The sequence below is a fragment of the Typopeltis vanoorti genome, chromosome 18, assembly GCF_054136105.1.
Source record: "Typopeltis vanoorti isolate ZY-2024b chromosome 18, IOZ_Tvanoo_1.0, whole genome shotgun sequence".
NCBI classification, from domain to species: domain Eukaryota; kingdom Metazoa; phylum Arthropoda; class Arachnida; order Uropygi; family Thelyphonidae; genus Typopeltis; species Typopeltis vanoorti.
Window position 1 is genome coordinate 51,573,079 of NC_143566.1, and position 19,130 is coordinate 51,592,208.

At 35.4% G+C, this 19,130-nt stretch overlaps 1 protein-coding gene across 1 annotated transcript in view; it reads left to right on the forward strand.

Annotated features, from left to right (window-relative positions):
• The window catches only part of LOC150096666 (very long chain fatty acid elongase 7-like), a 186,566-nt gene extending 168,658 nt beyond the window's left edge, over positions 1-17,908 (forward strand). Inside the window, exon 12 of the mRNA XM_090408676.1 lies at positions 17,834-17,908. Coding sequence (XP_090264802.1) covers positions 17,834-17,908 — 75 coding nt within the window. The remainder of the gene's footprint in view (positions 1-17,833) is intronic.
• The last annotated feature ends 1,222 nt before the right edge of the window (positions 17,909-19,130 follow it).

Here is a 19,130-nt window from a genome sequence, read left to right on the forward strand (position 1 = left end):
AATAGAGACAAGCACAATGATTTGCTTTCAGTGTCTCTTGTTCTATTATATAGAATTCACATGTGAAGCATGAATCTGATTCACAATTCCTACAAAATACGAATGGTTTTGAAAGGATTTAAATTATTATTGCGAATTTCTAAAAAGTTTACCAATATTACCAGACTCTCAGATATTCATCTCTACAAATGCAAAATTTCAACTAATTATGTATCTGCTATTTTTAAATGTGATTTATTCAGCTCTATCACATAAAATGTTCTTGTGCAGCTTTTTTTCTTGTATACAGTATATATAGTTTATATCGATTTAATCACTTAAATTCCAATTTACTCTCGCATTTTTTATTTTTAAGATTAATCCCTCAAAGCAGGCAAATTCGATGAAAACAATACATGTAACATAATCTTGGCTTCGTAGACTTAGTTGATTCAGCCATAATAAACAAACCAAACGAAATCCACATGGGATTTAAATCTATTGTTATCTCCACTCGACCAACCTATCTGCCATATATATACAGTATCTCTATTTACATATACAGATAGGTCTACATCGAAATGAAATAACTTTGAAGCCTTATAACGTTTTGCTCACATAGTCATAGTCAGTATAACTGCAGTTTCATATGATATGTGGTAACAAAATATCCGGATATACAGTCATCCCTCGACTTACGTCCAGGTTCCATTCCATCCGGCAGGATGTAAGTCGATACATTAAATTGACAGAGTTATAGGGATTAGGGACTTAATCGTAATAAGTATACTGTCATTTTAATTTTTAAACCTTATTATAAAACTGTACTGTATGTTACTGCCACTATAAAACAGGAGAATAATCCCAAATCTTCTTCCATAATCACATCTTCATTACCTTCCCTGTGTGAACGATCAGGCTGTGGCTCTTCTGGTGTAACCTTTGTTTTTTTGATGAAAATGTCCAATGTACTTTGCTTATCCTCTTCTTCTCTTCATCATAAATTTGTTCATAGCAAGCAAACGCATCATGCTTTCGTTTCTATTATTAAGTAGCATTCAAGATTGGGGTCCATGTCTTCTTTTTATTTCACTCGCCATTTTGGGAACATCGCTAACTACAAAGAACCGTTCTGCAAGATCCTTCACTGTAAAGTTTGGGGTTGTTCTTTAATTACCTATCCTGTTTCTCTTTTCTCCCCTCTTCCTTTTCTCGTTTTTGCTCTTCTGCAACATTTTCCTCCAGTTCGACCAATTCTTCGTTGGTCAACTCTTCAGGGGAACTTTCTCTGAGTTGAATTATGTCGTCATCATTCACTTAGAGATTCAGATTGTTTGATTAATTACAGGTTAGATTAATTACAAACTTCCAAAATCATGCACAAACATTTTAAATGTCTTTCTCCATATGCCACCCATATGTCATTGAGAGGTCACTTCGTCCCAAGCCACACCAATATTTTTAATAGCATGATAAATATTGAATGCTTTCCAGAATTGCATGAGAGTCTGGTCATTTCCTTCAGTAGCAGAAATGGCTTGTGAAAAAGTTTTCCTTCGATAATAAGCCTTAAACATTGCAAGAACTCCCTGATCCATCGGTTGGATCAGGGAGTTCTTGTAGTGTTCAACTCGCTGATCGGTTGGATCAGGGAGTTGAAGTAGTTTTTGTTGGAGAAACATGACCTTGAACTTGATGAAGATCACCGCTATAAGACGGATGACCTGGAGCATTATCTAGAATTAATAAAATTTTAATTCTACATTTTCTTTCACACAATAGCGTTTATTTCACTCGCATAACAGTTGATTAATGCATCCTCAAACAATTTTTGAGTCATTCACGTCTTCTTATTGCTCCGATAATGAACTGGGAGTATGCTTCCTAATTTTGTTTGAAGATTCGTGGATTCTCACTGTGCAATATCACAAATGGTTTCAGTTTATATCCAGCCACATCATTATCCGTCACGGGCATTAAGAGCTTTGAAACTAGGTATAGAATTTAGCTTTTTTGTGGATGGATGTCCGCTCGGGCATTTTTTCCAGAAACAAAGACGTCTCATCCATATTAAATATACACTGTGGCAAATAATTTTCTTCAGTAATAATTTTATCCAATTTTTCCACAAATTTTTTGGCAGCCTTCTCAGCACTTGCAGATTCCCATACATGTTCATATTATGCAGTGCAAAACGCTGCTTGAATTTCATGAACAAATTGGAAGAAGCGCTGAATTCGTAGTCATAATCGGGTTTTACTTTCTCCTTCATGTTGCCGAGACTTAGTGTCTTAGCGGTTATGGTCACAGTGCTAACATTTGGTTCAGGTCCTCTATCCATGATGCAAGTAGCTTTTCCACATCACCGACAGGACCTTCTCGTTGCTTCGTCACTATCGTCGATTTAATGGGAGCAGATCCTTTCGCAGCCTCTACGATTTATTCCTTATTTTTCAAAATGGTCATCACTATAGAATGAGACCATCCGAAGTCATGTGCAATCACATTTACGGGCTTAACAGCTTCATGTAGCTTTATAACTTGCAACTTCGTTGCAAGATCAATTGCGCACCTGTTTTTCTGTGATTCTTCACTAGGTTTTTTGATTGTGCATATAGAGGCCATGTTGCACTAAACACCGCGAAATATTTAACGATAAATACACAAATAACCTATTTCTCAAACACAAAATCAACAGAGGACCTGTTGAAGACACGTGCAGAATGCCGAGGGAGGTTGCCGCTGTGCATGCTTTATCTTACGCTCTCTTGCTTTTTCGAAAGAATAGCCGAAAATGTTATTTATTTCCTTATGGGATCACGGACGCATCTTCGAAAGGACGTAACTCGAACGGACGTATGTCGAGGAATGACTGTATTAGGCTACGTAAGGTAATGTCTGTTGTGGTTCAACATTAGGTACTTATTTGTAGCACGGAATAAGTCAGAGCGGAATTCGATTTTGCTTTGCGCGTGCACCCCCCCACACACACACCCAGAAAAAAAGAGAGAGAGAGAGAGAAGCCATTGCTGATATGGTGTACTTTATGTTTACTTTATGGCTAATTTATGTCTACTTGTGTTCAACATTAGTGCTTCCTATATCTTCCTTATACATTTACATAGACAATTTTTATGCCTTATGTTTTTCACTATCTCCTAGGGCTGTGTTCAAACAAATTGGCATCCATAATCCTACTTTTCCCCCTAAATCTATAAAAACTAGCGGCAACTAGCCAAATATATTTTTAATATTATATATGGAACTGTATACTAGGAACGTCACGATATTTAGTTCCTTGACTCTTAAACATTCCCACTTCATGTATTCTGTTATTTCTCCTGCGACATTTTCTTTATTTACATATTTTTTGCTTGAAGTGATAGGATTGTGTGTAATTTCGATGTGTAGAACGGGACCGTAAGGTCCCGATCTAACGTTCAGTTGGTTTTATTTTTTTAGTTAGTCTCACTCAACAGTTTTGTCTTTGAGCTACTATATTCGAGTGAAATGTTGAGTAAGCTGTTGCTTACTTGTTTTTATAACATATTGTTCTTGATTTACTAACGACAAAGATTTTTTTCTTAGATTGCGTGATTGCTTGCGACAAGCAAAATCTGGATGTTAGAAAGAAAGACGAAAAAAATTGGCAATCCATTCGGCTGCCAACATTGTTAAAAAATAAATAAATTTCTTAAGTATGAAGCATAAAGCATGGTGTGCGTTTCGTATAGAGAGAGAGAGAGAGAGAGAGAGAGAGAGTCAAAAGCAACAGCCACTTGGGCTGTAATACTTGAGGCTACTACTGATTGTCGCCACAATTCAAAATTTGTTGGAGAGTCACCGAAAGAGGCTTGCATCTGATTTCTTCATGTTATATCCTGGCCTTGGTATGTGTTTATCAGACTTGAAATGCTACATTCTTTGCGACTTCAGAGTTGAATGTTCCTATAAGAATGCACACGTTTTCAGGGCCGAAATGGTTAAGTTGTAAGCTGGGCCCTACTAGTTTTATATCAGCAACCCTGACCTAGCTAACCAAACAAACGAACAATGATCCAACTAACTCACAAAGCGGCGTATAATAACGCCATATGAAGTTTCTACGGTCCTCAGTTATTGATTTTCTGCCGTCCTACTTAGAGCTTCTGTAAAATGTTATCCGGAACTTTCCAGGGAACACCAGTAGTTCATCTATTTGACGTCAATAACGTTTGTCCTTCGCTCAGTATAGAGACAAAATTAAAAGTGAGAAAAGCAATTCATGTATTATTTGACAAAATCAAGAAGCATTTCTATAGAATGGACGAATTTTGTAATGTAGCATAACAGTCATTTTACATGTTAAATAATTTTTAAGTAATATTAAAACATTTCTTCTCTGAATTAGTCTGCAGTTTTCTCAATAGAAGTAGCATATTTTTTCCATGATCAAATTTAGGAAATTTATTTTGTTGGCCTTTACTTAGGAAATCCAGTTTGTGGTGTTTTTCTAAAGCACGAGTGTATGTTAGCAGTCACGAAGTGGTCCATATCATAGATAGTTATTAAGAGAGGGAATTTAGTTGACTGCCCGGCTGTATGTTTCTAAACTTGTAATACAGCTAACTTTAATCATTTCTTTTAGAGTTACACGGTGATCACCATTCATTTTAAAAATTTATGGAATTTACAACTGTGTTAAAAAACTTTTTTATTATCTCCCGACGTTTCGATCTTCACATCAAGATCATCATCTGGAGCATACATCAATATACAAGACAAGCTGAGTTACATTATTAACTGTAAGCTAAGGAAACAAGGATTTGATCACATGTTATTCTATCCAGTATCTTAAAATGTTATTTTAAGATACTGGATTTTTCCAGTATCTTAAAAGCAAAAATAAGAATTGTAATACTAAAAATAGGACATCATTGTTTCTGAAAGAATGTTTATTCCTGTCATCGTAAATAGAATTTAGCTTGATGTAATTTATAATTTTTTTTCTTTCACTAGAGGTCATGCCAAAAGAATAACATGTGATCAAATCATTGTTTCCTTAGCTTACAGTTAATAATGTAACTCAGCTTGTCTTGTATATTGATGTATGCTCCAGATGATGATCTTGATGTGAAGATCGAAACGTCGGGATAATAAAAAAGTTTTTTAACACGGTTGTAAATTCCATAAATTTTTAAAATGAACAGCTAACTTTAAATTTAATCTAAAATATTTATCCCCTGTTTTGAAATAGCATGAACTATATTCATGTCAGTTTAGTTTTGCTGTTAACTACATGCGCAAAGTTATGTGTAAACTTAGGATACCAAACGCTTAAATTTTCTTTTAAATAGGTCATTTAAAATATTTAATAAACATTTTTAATTTAGCGTAGTAAACTTCAGTTATTATAAATATATAACCGATGTTGAGCTTGCATATTATGTCTTAAGAAGAAAAAGAAAACGTGAAAAATAGCCTTTGGGCGCTAAAAGCATAAATCCAACTCTCTATACTAAGCAAAACCGATTCTGCGCACATGCCTACGAGTTACACTTGGTGTCCTTGGAAAATAGTATTCATGCTGTGTTATCGTGTTCTTCAAACAGAGAATCAATATCAAGTTTCTTTGGAAACTTGGCAAGTCATCTTTGTAAGTGAAAAACTGTTGGTTTCCATATATGCAAATAAGAAAAATAAAATCGAATAAAAATGTTATAGGTAAAGTATAGATGTGAAAAGGAGTCTACATGGAGAATATGAAATCTCTATTGAAGCTTTTCTATTCTCAAAATTTCATTGGCTTTTAGTATTTACACATTTGTCTTGAATGACATCAAAAGTGGAATGTTATTAAGCTTTGAGGTTTGGAAATCTTTATTGAGTCAGGTATTTCTTAATAGAAAGCAAAATTTAAAAAGAAGAAAAACGAAAGAAATGGAATCAGAGAGTGAAATTATTGTAAAAGTATTATATTTATTATGAAAAAAATAAAACCGTAATAACGGATTTTATAGTTTTAAAAAAATTTATATACTAAATGCACTTTTATATATACCAAAAATACCCCAAAATGTTGTTAAAAATTGGCATTCAGATTTAGGTCATATATACATTCATTCATATCATAAATATTAACGGAGGAAATGTGAAATAGTTACAAAACATGTGCAAACCTTTCTCCTAATGGCACAATCTGAATCTTCTGATTGATTAATAGATCGACAGAAACTATCTGATCATCTATTATTTTCTTTCTATTATTTTAAATAACTGTTATTTCTTACTGTTCGATAATGCTAATTTTTGCGCAAACTTAAGGTAGTAAGTAAAATAACGTAGAACCTAAATGCTCCTTTGAAGTGTCATTAAATATGGATAGAAAGATTAGGATAAAAATGTACGAGAGGTTTCAAAGACAGAGACTGCGAGGAAGAGAAAAGCTGCGTTATAATTGTCACATAACAAGCCTTTTTGAATATCGAGTTTGGGTTTAAGTGGAGTCTTATTGAGGATGGGTTCGAGGCTATATATCGTGAAAGGTTGGCAAAAACATTGTATTGTGGTATGTATCCACTTATAGAATATGCTATTGAAGACCATCTTACCACTTCGAGTTTTCCGCGCGAAATATCAAAATATGAGGAATGAAATTGAAAAAAAAAGTGAAAGACATGGTTATTCTCACAGGTACAAACTCTTTAACTAATGATAAATGCAGTATAAGAGAGGATACGAAATGATTGCAGGAAGAAGAGAGAGAGAGAGAGAGAGAGAGAGAGAGAGAGAGAGAGAGAGAGAGAGAGAGAGAGAGAGAGAGAGAGAGAGAGAGAGAGAGAGAGTAAATGTGTCTGTTACCAAAATATCATAGTACTGAATTAAGGACTATGCTGGCAAACGATTTAATGACCAAGCTGTATAGAAGGAATGGCTGCGATTTTCTGGATGTGTGGAGTGAGTTTGATGACAGAATAATTTATACAAGAGGGACGGATGACCTGCACTTGAATGCATCTAGTATCAGGAGTCTGGAGAAATTATGTATTGTATGAGATCTATTACGAGAGTAAGGGAAACAAGATCACGACGAGACAACTGACAATCTGAATAAGAGTAACTAAGTTATGCAACAGTATTAATGATACGACTGAATTATCACGAATGTGATCATTATGGGATTATGATTGTGTGCTTGTCGGGTTCGTATTTAAGTATTTGCATGAGTGAGACATTAGACAGAATAGAGATCTGCAAGTTGTCAACTGGGTTATGCAGACTGCAAAGGTCAGTATACAAAAAGCCTGGAGGTAACTTATGTCTCTGTACACAAGTGCTAAGAGCAATGGGGGGGAGGGGAGTTTGTTGCCTTGGTGAATAGGTTATGGCCACCACTCTATGTATTAGTGAGATTTATCTTTCAGAAGCAGATATACTAACTGGAATCTAACGTAAAAGTGCAGTATTTCTAGGAAGGACAGATAGGAGAGAAAGAGTATGCTGTTAATGATATCAGATAATTTGAGTACATCTAGGGTAGAAAAGTATGATTACAATATTAAAATATTTGCCGGTTAGCTGAGTGGCAATGTCAATGTCTTCTCTCTCTCTCTCTCTCTCTCTCTCTCTCTCTCTCTCTCTCTCTCTCTCTCTCTCTCTCTCCCTCCAACCAAAAGACTGAGATTCAAGTCACATCATTAGCATGGATGTTTTTAAGTCTTTAGGTGAGAGATGAATTTCATCACCTGATGTGAAACCAACTCCCCACTTATTGGTGGCAAAACCTTTTCTTGGGTGGGGACACAAAAAATAAAAGAAAGAAAGTAAATGCTAGAACGAGTTTTTCCAAGTAGTATCGAGTTTGAGCTAGTGTGAAGTAAAGCATAACAAGATTAAATCTTATGGGGTGTTGTTACAGACCTAGTAGATTAGTTGCTGGTGACGTGTATTGCCAAATGAACCTGATGTGTGTTAAATGAGTTATCATTGCGGACGACTTTAATTATCCGAACATTGATTGGTAGCGGTGAAATCTCATGATAAGAATGAAGCCAAATTTATTGAGTTATGCGACAACCTCTTCAAGCAGCAATTTATAGGAGAAATTCGAGGTAAAAGAGTTTAGACATGGTTATAGTATTAGAGGGATTTCAGTTAAAGACGTGACTGTTTTCATCCCCGCCCTCTTTGATGACAGGTATCGTATGCATTGACCTGGTAAGTGACTAAATATAATATATGAATTTTTCATTCAGAAAAAGTTACAAGCTGAATGCAGGAGAATACTATGTTAATTTTAAATCTTGCTCTCTAAAGGATGTGGAGAGTCAATGCTATATTGGTAGACTGCGTAGGAGGATTCTCTTGCAGTTATATAAACTCTTTTATATAAATTTAAATATAAATATAAGTTATATAAATTCTGTCTCATAAATATCTATGAATCCTTAGTCCACGGAAACGTGTAGTATTTTCTGTTTTATAATAATAATAATAATAATAATAATAATATCATTATTATTATTATGTGAAGCATAATAATGGTACTGACAAGGAACGAACGCCACGTGTTTGTAACATTGCACAGTGTCTGAAGAATTAAAGCAAATTGTACATGCCCTGAACAAGAAGTTCTGCGCAGTGCATCAATTGTAAAAACCTTTTTACAACTGATGCACTGCGGGGGGGGCGTGGTGGGATGAAGTTAAACTATGTGTAAGATTTACGAACAAGAAATCACTCGGTGTAAGTACTGTTGCGAAGAAGGGAAATCGTTAGTAGAAGGCACGAATGCTGATATCGATCAGCAGCTGGATTTTGAAAGACTAAACTGGCTTAACATGCAAGTTTAACAGAATCGTTTTGTAATGATTGATTTTAACATCGATGTTAATATAATCAGACATCAGGCAGAACCATTTATGGTTCTGTCGTTTATGGATATTTCATTATACTTGGAATCGGATATACTCGTATATTAACCAGAATCGACGACCATGAGAGTTCTTTGAGTATATGTCCGACGCGAAGGTTAAGAGTCTGGAAGCAAATTAATAAAGAAAATGAAAAAAATTCTGAGATATACATATTAGTTAGAATAAATGACTTAAAATGGAGTTACTTAAGACATTATGGGGTGATTTTTCAAAACCTATTTCGGCTGCAAAATCAAGAGTGAAGTAACTTTCATAAGATTTTGTCTAGGTTTAAGAATCTGTAGTGAGTGCAATGGTAGCAGATTGGTTATTTAGTAGATTATGTACAAGGCATGATTGTGAATTCTTCATTGTATTGTGTCGTTTTATTATTAGCAGAAACTGAAACAGAAGGCAGCCACCTGAGTGTCGATTCTGCCAAGCTGGGAAAGGTCATAACTTCTGTGACGTGCGCAATAAATTTAAAGGAGAAATGAAAAGTTAGTCACCATAACTGACAAGAAGAGAAAGAAGCGATTGATAAAGGTTGGCCAGGATGCATGGTGGAAAAACAAGGAAATCGTTTTTCAAATATGAGTATATCATTTGAGGGGTCGCCATGTATTTACACTAAAGCATGAAGTTCGAAAAAATAAGCTTTTGTTGTTTAAATGAAGAATATTAAATGCATATAATGAGTTACGGAAACTTGGCCTAATGGAAAGGTTCTTCATGATTAAGAATTACATTAGGGAAATTATAGTACTGTCAGGAGAGACCGAGTAATAAAAAAGGGAAGGAGTGAGTATAAGGAAGGACATTAATTTTGTAATTAATGACTCATTAAATAGTGTAGTGGGAATAAATTTGAGACAGGTGTTGTAATGAACATATAGGCTCTAAAATTAAAAGTGGAAGAATAGTGTCATAACGGAGAATCGAGTGATGCTATTATGGGTCAATTATTTAGTGAATTAGAAAATGATAAAAAGAAAGTAAGAAAAACAACGTGAGAATTCACAGGAATTCCTACATTGTTTTATTTTCCTTTTTTTAATGATCTCTACTGAGTATTCCAACAAAATTCCATTTCAACCTCCAAAACAATCAGAACAAGAACTGAGACTACAAAGGAACAGTGATTCCTCCCTATATACAGTCACAGATAAAATAGCAAGTTGCTTCGCCAACAAAACTTGAAGGTCGCCTTCTACCCAATCAACAACATCTCTGAACACCTAAAACCTCTCGAACCTCCACATTCGTCACTTAAAAAACAGGTGTCTACAAAGTCATTTGCAGTTGTGGTCTGCACTACATTGTAGAGACTGACATATCGGGTGAAATATGCCGATCAGAACACTTCAAGGACGTTGAAAATGAAAGAAAGCACAATTCATGGATGGCAGTACATACAACAAAAACAAAACATCAAGTAGAATGGCATAAACGACTAGAAAGTAGAAACAAAGTAGAAAGCTTTCTACTTTCTATAAAGTAGAAAGCATTGCAAAGATGCAATGCTTTCTGATTTGTGCCGTTTCTACAGAACTGACCATTGTCTCTTTCAGCAAGTCAATTCACCGTGTCATAAGGCTGCTCTGTTGTAACTGTGTGGTTTGTAGACATGAACGTCACCACACTTGACTGGCCTCCACAGAACTCTGATCGCAGTCCTATTGAACATCTATAGGATGAACGGGAGCCTCGGGTGAGGTCAAAGGACGTCCGTCCCCACACCAGTCCAGGACCTCATTACATGTCTGCAGGAAGAATGGTACAACATTCCCATTTATCGCTATAGTACGCTTGTGGAAAGTATGCCCTGTAGGATTGTAGTCATCGCAGCAAGAGAAGGGTCTACATCTTACTAAGATGGGCGCCATGACTTTCCGGAAGCGTACGACATCGATAAATGGAATTTTGGACTGTTCTTCCTGTAGGCATGTAATGATATCTTAGACTATAAATCCGCAATTCAGGTTATTTTCTTCCACAAGTAGACAGACTCCTTGAACTCATATCTGCAAACATAAACGCTTCTGTCATTAGAGGACGCAGTAGAAGAATGGCAAATTGGCTGCATCCAAGATAAAACTCTAAGCAAGGTAGTCAATCAGCCGTTCTTGGATGGAAAAGTGGGAGTAAGAGAGAGAGAGAGAACTAGATGTTTTTTTTTTTCCCACATATTCTAAGGTTTGATGTATTTGACATGGATTCTGGTTCAGAATATACACGTCGTATTAAATTAAACATTTTTTCTATATTTTGTGACATCTGTTTTCAGATAATTAGGTTTTCAGAGGAAGATGACTTCATCAGAGTGACGTCAATAGTGTGTTCTGGATGGAAATGAAATGCAACGAATGATGTCTTTGTCTGTATTCTCGGAACCTGAATAAAACGCATACACTAGCTTACACTAATACGCATCTTTACGCATACACTAAATTAAACGCATCTCTGTTAAGATGTAATTAGTGTATGCGATAATTTGTAAATAACGAAAAATATGACCTTTGACATGTCTCGTTTTTTAAACGAGATCTTTATGTGTGCTAAGTAATCTGTGCAGTTTATTCACCTCGATTTTATTGAAGGTTCTTCCTTGAATAAAATGCCATCAAAATTTCAAAAACATTAAAAAACAACAGTAATTGCATATTTTCATATCAAGGTTTCCCTCGGAAAAACCAGTTGCTCTATGAATGTCTCCTTGAGACTAGTAAGCGTCGTGTAAAATCCAGTTTTTGCATTTAAGCATGAAATGTAAGAGTTAACGAAAGCATTTAGCCTTGTGAAATGTCCAGTAATTGAGGAAATCGAATTAAAGTTATCGAAACTAAAGGAATCCCAAAACTGCTTAGGAAACCCCCCCCCAGAGATTATATGTATAATTGCTGCCGTTCTAAAATATCAACAACAGTCAGAATGGTTGGACTATTAAAGAACTGAAAAAAAAAAATCATGCTCTAAAAGGCTTATCAAATTTAACTACAATAGCAGTCGCAAGTATGCTATTTCGATGCTCCCATATTTTAAGTTGCAAAGTAGATCTTTTCTTGTGAATTAAAATTTAAAGTACATCAGTGAACTCCGTTCTTCAAGACGAACATATAGATGTAAAAACTGTAAGTATCTGTTAAGTAATAAGTAAAATATAAGTATTCAAAGTTCGAAGTATACGTTGGTCAACTACGCGAGAAGAGAACAAAGGAGGACGCCATATTAGAAAATACAGCAAGATCGTCAAACAAGACGTATGAAGTGCTACAAATGCCAAGAAGACCTAACGGGCGAAGAAGAAAACCATGTAACATGTAGGAACTGCCAAAGAAACATGCATTTTTTATGTTTAGGATTGTCCGAGACTACCTGGCAGCGAAAATCAAACAAGAATCGTGACGAGTGGAAGTGTCCCCATTGCAGAGATAACAAAGGAACGTCGCCTTCGACCGCAGGCGGAAAACAGCCAACGCAGAAAACAACCGCAGGCAGTAAACAGCTATCAACAACAGAGGGAATTAAAAACAAAGAAAACAACAACGGAAACCCAGGTGAGCCATCTTTAAATGCATTACTTGAAAATAGATTACAAAACCTAAAAGACTGTTTAATTGATTTTGTTGGAGAACTATTTAAAAAACATACCGCACAAATTACAGAAAAATTTAACCAATACGAGGCATTTATTAAGTTTAATAATAACTCGATAGAAGATATGTTACAGACCGTTAGAGAAATTAAAAACTGCATCAAAGAGCTAACTGAAAGACAGCATAATTTAATTAAAGAGACAACGGACCTACGGCAAGAACTAAACTCTCTAAAGAAACAGTACGAGCTCTCAAACCAACAGCAGCACAAAAATGACCTCCTCATAAATGGTCTCCCAGAAATAGCTACGGAACATCTAAGAGACACTGTAATACAACTAAGCCAAAAAATCGGCTCCCCCATTGAACCAAGAGACATCCAGTCAGTACATCGGTTACCACAAAAAAGGAAAAGAGAAAATAATACCCGTCCTTCTCCCGTCGTAGTGCGACTCACCAACAGCCTAACAAAAACTACACTTATAAAAGCTAGCAAGATTAAAAATCCAGTAGTAAAGGATCTGAAAGGAGACCACGACAACACCCCAATATACTTGTCTGAATACCTTACTCCACACTATCAGAAAATATTCTACCAAGCAAGGAAAGTAAAAACAGAAAACAATTACCAGTTTATATGGATAAGAGACAGCAAAATATTCCTTAGAAAAACACAAGACTCAAAACCAATCGAAATAAAATCCGTAGATGACCTCAACAGGCTGTCACATTGAAAGGAATATTGACAACTCGTAAAGAAGGACCAGCACCCCAACCAACATGAATGCACACCATCAAGCAGATGTAATCACCCATTAACATGATAATTGCCACATTCTGAAATCAATATCAGAATGGAAACAACTGACAATCCCCAAAAAAGGACTATCTATTCTCCACATCAACATCAGAAGCATTCAAAAATACTGGCTGACCCTGCAAGCTTATCTGAAGGAAGATATAGACGAAATAGACATTTTAATACTGACTGAAGTATCTACGATAAACGAAGAGGCATCCTCCTACCAAATGCCACACTTCCAACAACACAAACACTGCAGACAAACAAAACGAGGCGGTGGTATAATAATATTTACCAAACATAAACTAGAAGTAACAGAAATAAACTATAAATTAGAATACGCAGAAAACATATTCATCGAAATTAAAAACATCAAACAAGAAAACTCCCTGATATTAATCGCAATATACAGACTACCCAACTTAAGCACCACAAAATTCCTAGAAGAACTAAACAGATGGCTTTCAGCCACGAAAGTAGGCACCTCAAAATACTTGATAATAATAGGAGACATTAATATAAACATTAGGAACATAAATAACAACACAGAACAATACCTAGACCTCTTATCGGCATATAACATAACCCCATCCATACAGTCGTATACACGAGAAGAGATAGTCGGAAACACAACAACCTCAACCTGCATTGATCATATAAATATAAGGGCCCCTCCAAACAGCCACACAGCAGCCGTCATAACATGCAAACTAGCAGACCATTATTTCTCAGCATTGCAGTTACACACTGAACCAGAACCCATAAAAATCACTGAGACTACAAAACAGTATCATAGCATTGTAAACGAAGCAATAGTGAACGATGAAATCAGAAAAACAGACTGATGCAGATAGCATCTTTAGACTCTGCTGAAGCTGTATATAATAATCTTAAACTTGCATTTAACAAAATATACAACAAAGCATTAACAAAAATAAAAATACGCCCCCAAACGAAACAAAATCCATGGATAACAGACAACATACTAACAGACATACAAAGAAAAGACGCCCTATGGAAACAACTTAAGAAGTCACCGAACAATATCGCTTTAAAAGCTGAATACAAAAGAAAACGGAATCTCCTAACAACCCAGATTCGAACGGCAAAAAGAAACTATTACAGCAACAAATTAACAACAGCACAGAACAACATAAAGGAAACCTGGCACATGATTAATGAAATGCTGGACAATATACACAGAACCACTGCCACTGAAACAATAAAACACAGCTTTGCCTGCGACCCCAAATCCCTCAAACAGTTGGCAAACAACTTTAATCAGCACTTCGTGAACTCTGTCCAAAAGCTACAAGAAACAACCTTTCCTCACACATACGAACAATCTCCACTAGGTCCACGAGCAACCCAGTCGATGTGGTTCCCCACAGTAACAAAAGAAGAACTATCACTGGCAATTCAACAAATAAATCCTAACAAAGAACCGGGGATAGACGGAATCAGACCAAAAGACATCAAGAAACACTCAACCGACCTACTTACAGTTATACAAAAACTGTTAAATAAAATCTTCGAAACGGGACACATACCTGAAACACTGAAGACTGCATTAATCACACCCATACACAAACAGGGAAAAAGAAACATAATAAGTAATTACAGACCTATCGCCACGCTGCCTGTAATCAACCAAATCATGGAGCGCATTGTACATCAGAAACTCTCCACATACGTTGAAAAATTTCAAATCATACCCAAAACACAATATGGCTTTCAAAAAAATAAAGGAACAGCAACACTCCTGGAAGATTTCACAGATCTAATAAACGCTGCATTGGATAAAAACAGAATAACATTAGTGGTATTCATTGACCTAACAAAAGCATTTGACACACTAACACATAAAACCTTGTTAACGAAACTTACCCATATCGGAATTGGAGGTCGTCTACTCCAGTGGTTTAAAGCATACACGAAAAACAGAAAGCACATCACACGTATAGGATCAGCACACAGCAAAGAGGTACATGTAACCTGTGGAGTACCGCAAGGAGCTGTCCTATCTCCCATTCTATTTAACATATACACACACGACATAAGCCAACTCCCCCTAAAAAGTAAAATCTTCCAGTATGCAGACGACACTGCCATAGTATCCATTCACAACACTGCAAAAATCGCTTACAAAAATATGCAACACGACATCAATCAAATCACTAACTGGTTAACCGAAAACGGCATATATATAAACCCTGGAAAAACAAAGCTAATGATATTCAAAAACCCCCAAACCCTGCTCATAGAAACTAAATATCTCACTATCAAACATTCATCCTCCTATACACAAAGTGCAGAACCTAAAATCATAACCATCACACAGGTGAAAACAACACGCTACCTTGGACTTCACTTCGATGCAGATCAAAGTTCGAATAGCCATACAAACTACCTACATACCAAGCTTAGGATAATAGCAAGCAAACTATACAGATTAAAAGACATTGCCCCAACCCACATAAAAATACTAATCTATAAAGCATTATGTGAAAACATTTTAAGATATGCAATCACATCATACGCATTCTGCGCAGACTACAGACTTAACAGGTTACAATGGTTGCTAGATAAAATGATAAAACTGATATTCTGGGAACAACCCACTCTTATGCAGGAAGCATGGACAAAACACAAAATATTTAAGATGAAACAATTACGCCACTACACAGTCATGTTAAAACACTACTACAGCCCAACATATAGAGTAACCAGAATAACATATCAAATAACAAGACCACAGTCAACAAACTACATAACATATACATAAGTACAACAATCAACACGGCAAAGCCACCCGAAACTTCTACGTACCTGACATGATAAACAAACTGCCGTTCGACAACAGAAACCTAGGAACATACAGAGAGCTGAAACAGGCACTATATAAATATTATAGCGAGAATGAAAATTAGAGCAATTCCTGTTTCTCTCTCCCCCACCACACATACACACACACACAAACCTACGACAACCCTCCCCCTCTCAAAAAACTACCGCTACAAGAACACAAAGAAACAAACACACCATGTCTAAATCCAACCCTATTTTCACAAAAAAAAAAAAAAAAAAAAGTTAAACTGTAATAGCAGTCGAAGTCTTTCAAGCACGTACCAACAAACAGTAAAATCAACACCTGGCTTGTGACCACTATAGGAACACAACCATGAAACCACCACCCTCTGTCATCTATTATCTTCCTCAGATAAGCTCTGCTAAGCTTCGAGGAAGAAAATTACTAACTTGCAAGTATTTGTTATACACACTTGTAATGCGTTATAAATATTATATATACATATAATTACTACAGCAACTATGTATGCAATTCATCTGAGACATAAAAAAAAAAAAAAAAATTCTGTATAATCCTTATTGTAAATACTGTAAATATTATTATTGTATGTAACTTATACTGAGACATAATAAAATGTAAAAAAAAAAAAAAATATTATTATTATTATTGAATTGTGTGTATGCTGCATTACTGCATTGTATCGTGAATTGTGTGCACATTGGTGCCAATCCATATTTAGCTAGTTAAAAAAAATGTATATTCATATTTATTAAATGTACTCTGCATTTTGTATATCGAATTTTCGTACTGTACAGAAAAGATAATATGTTTTTCATTGTGTGTGTGCAGATACTCTGTGTGATAGTAAACCTTATCATTTTCATTGTAAAAACAAAAACAAATAAGTCGTTTATAAAAAAAAAAATATATATATTATTATTATTATTATATTCTAAATTCAAAAATTCTGTATAAACCTTATTGTAAATATTATTATTGTATGTAATTTATACTGAGACATAATAAAATGTTTAAAAAATAAATAAAAATAAAATAATAAAAAAAGAATATTATAAATAAAAAAAAATTATTATTATTATTATTATTATTATTATTATTATTATTATGTAGCCCAAAGACTCATCTCCGAAGACCTAAATCCACGCAATATCTATTGTGCCTCTTCTTGAAGTCATCTCTAACAAAGCACCTTACAACATACTCTGGCAACCCATTCCAATCATTCACTACTCTCCGAGCGAAAAATCTAGTCATCACATCCGCGACCTGGTTGTCCGAGTGGTTAGCGTGTCCGTTCTCCAGCCAAAAGGCTGCGGGTTCGAATCCCGCCGTGGGCACGGATGTTTGTGATTGTCTGTGGGAATATTAGTGGTGGTCGGCATTAAATGGCGCTGGTGTAGATGATGAAGGTAGTTCCGGTTAGTGGAGTGGTGGAGACGGAGTCATAGAGCACGTGCCCTCCCTCGATGAGTCTTTGGACTCCCTGGAGGTGTTATGTAATAATAACCACATTTTTACTCAATTTTGACTCCACATCTTGCTTCTTCTATGTTCTGAAATATAATAAAACCCCGGTAATATTCAGGATAGATTCTTAGAACTAAACGAAACAGCACTAAATGGGGCCACTTTAAATTACGTAAATAAGTAAAAACACAAACATGAAGACAGTATTAAACTTCTGTACAAAAATATTATAACATATAAACTTTATTAGAGTTTTACATTGTAGATTCAGAACTGGGCTGAGCGTCTTGTAAAAGCGTTTCGGCATCTTGAAGACGTAGCCATTAAGGCTCGCTTATGATTGCTTCCATAACACCCAGGCGACCTTTAGTGTCCCTCTCATGATCTCGATCATTTTCTAAGAATTGGGCCATAATTTGAGTGGCTGAGATAATTTTACGAGAACGTACTAAAAACGGTTTACCTTTCTTGCTGAAAATTTTGAGGTCGAGAAAAAGACAAAATAATATCTTGCAGAAGATCTTATTTGCTCTGCATTTCTCATAATTGGACTTGTTTTAGACGTTGCTAAGTTTTAAAGATGCACCTATATTAACTGAACGTTTACCTGCATCAGTAACTTAAATGTTAAACATAAAAAATTAATACCAGAAAATGTGAGATAAAAAAAATGACTTTTTACTTCAGGCAAGCGAAAATTGTGAATGAACACTATCCTCATTTTAACGACTTATAATACCAGGCAACGAAAACAAACTAAATAAAAGTTTTTGTCTGAATAAGAAATATCAAGTTATCTATAAGAATGAAGAGTTAAATTCACTATCCTTTCTTATAAATATTAGTAGATTTTGGTTAATTGATAGGTTTTGAGATGCCGATAAAATCATTTAGTGCACCAACTTAACTTATCTTCATACATTAATATATTAATATTAAAAAAGTACGCATGATCAATTTACATAACTCTAATAATTTATTTGAACTGTAACTCCTGTGGAGTTACTCATCATTGTTTAAGAATTCTCTCTTTTCAGTATATGAGTCTGATTAAAAATGTTGATAATGTCATTCTTGACATAAAATGACTTCAGCCAATATAATTTAAATTTGATGTTATCTGCATTATAGAAACATAGCTACTTGGTAAAGCACCAATCCTAGTCTTCTGGGCCATAATACAACTCTTTTTGATGTAAATTAGCAGACCCACCCAGTTTCTTTCATATTCATAGAACAAATAAGCAAATAAGCATCAATGGCTTTCGCTTTTTTGGCAGCATTAGGATCACAGAAAGACATCGATATTTTCGGCAATCCTAAAATTCGCATGTCTGAACTTTTGGAGTTCCTAACATTCAGGCCAGGTGTTTGAAAATTATCAGAAAGCAAGCAAGCCGCTACGCGGTATGATTTTAACGCGCGCGCGCGCACGCACGCACACGCGCGCACACACACACACACACACACACACACACACACGCACACACACACACACACACACACACACACAGAGAGAGAGAGAATGCTAAATTATCATTTATTCTCTAAATCAGTATTTT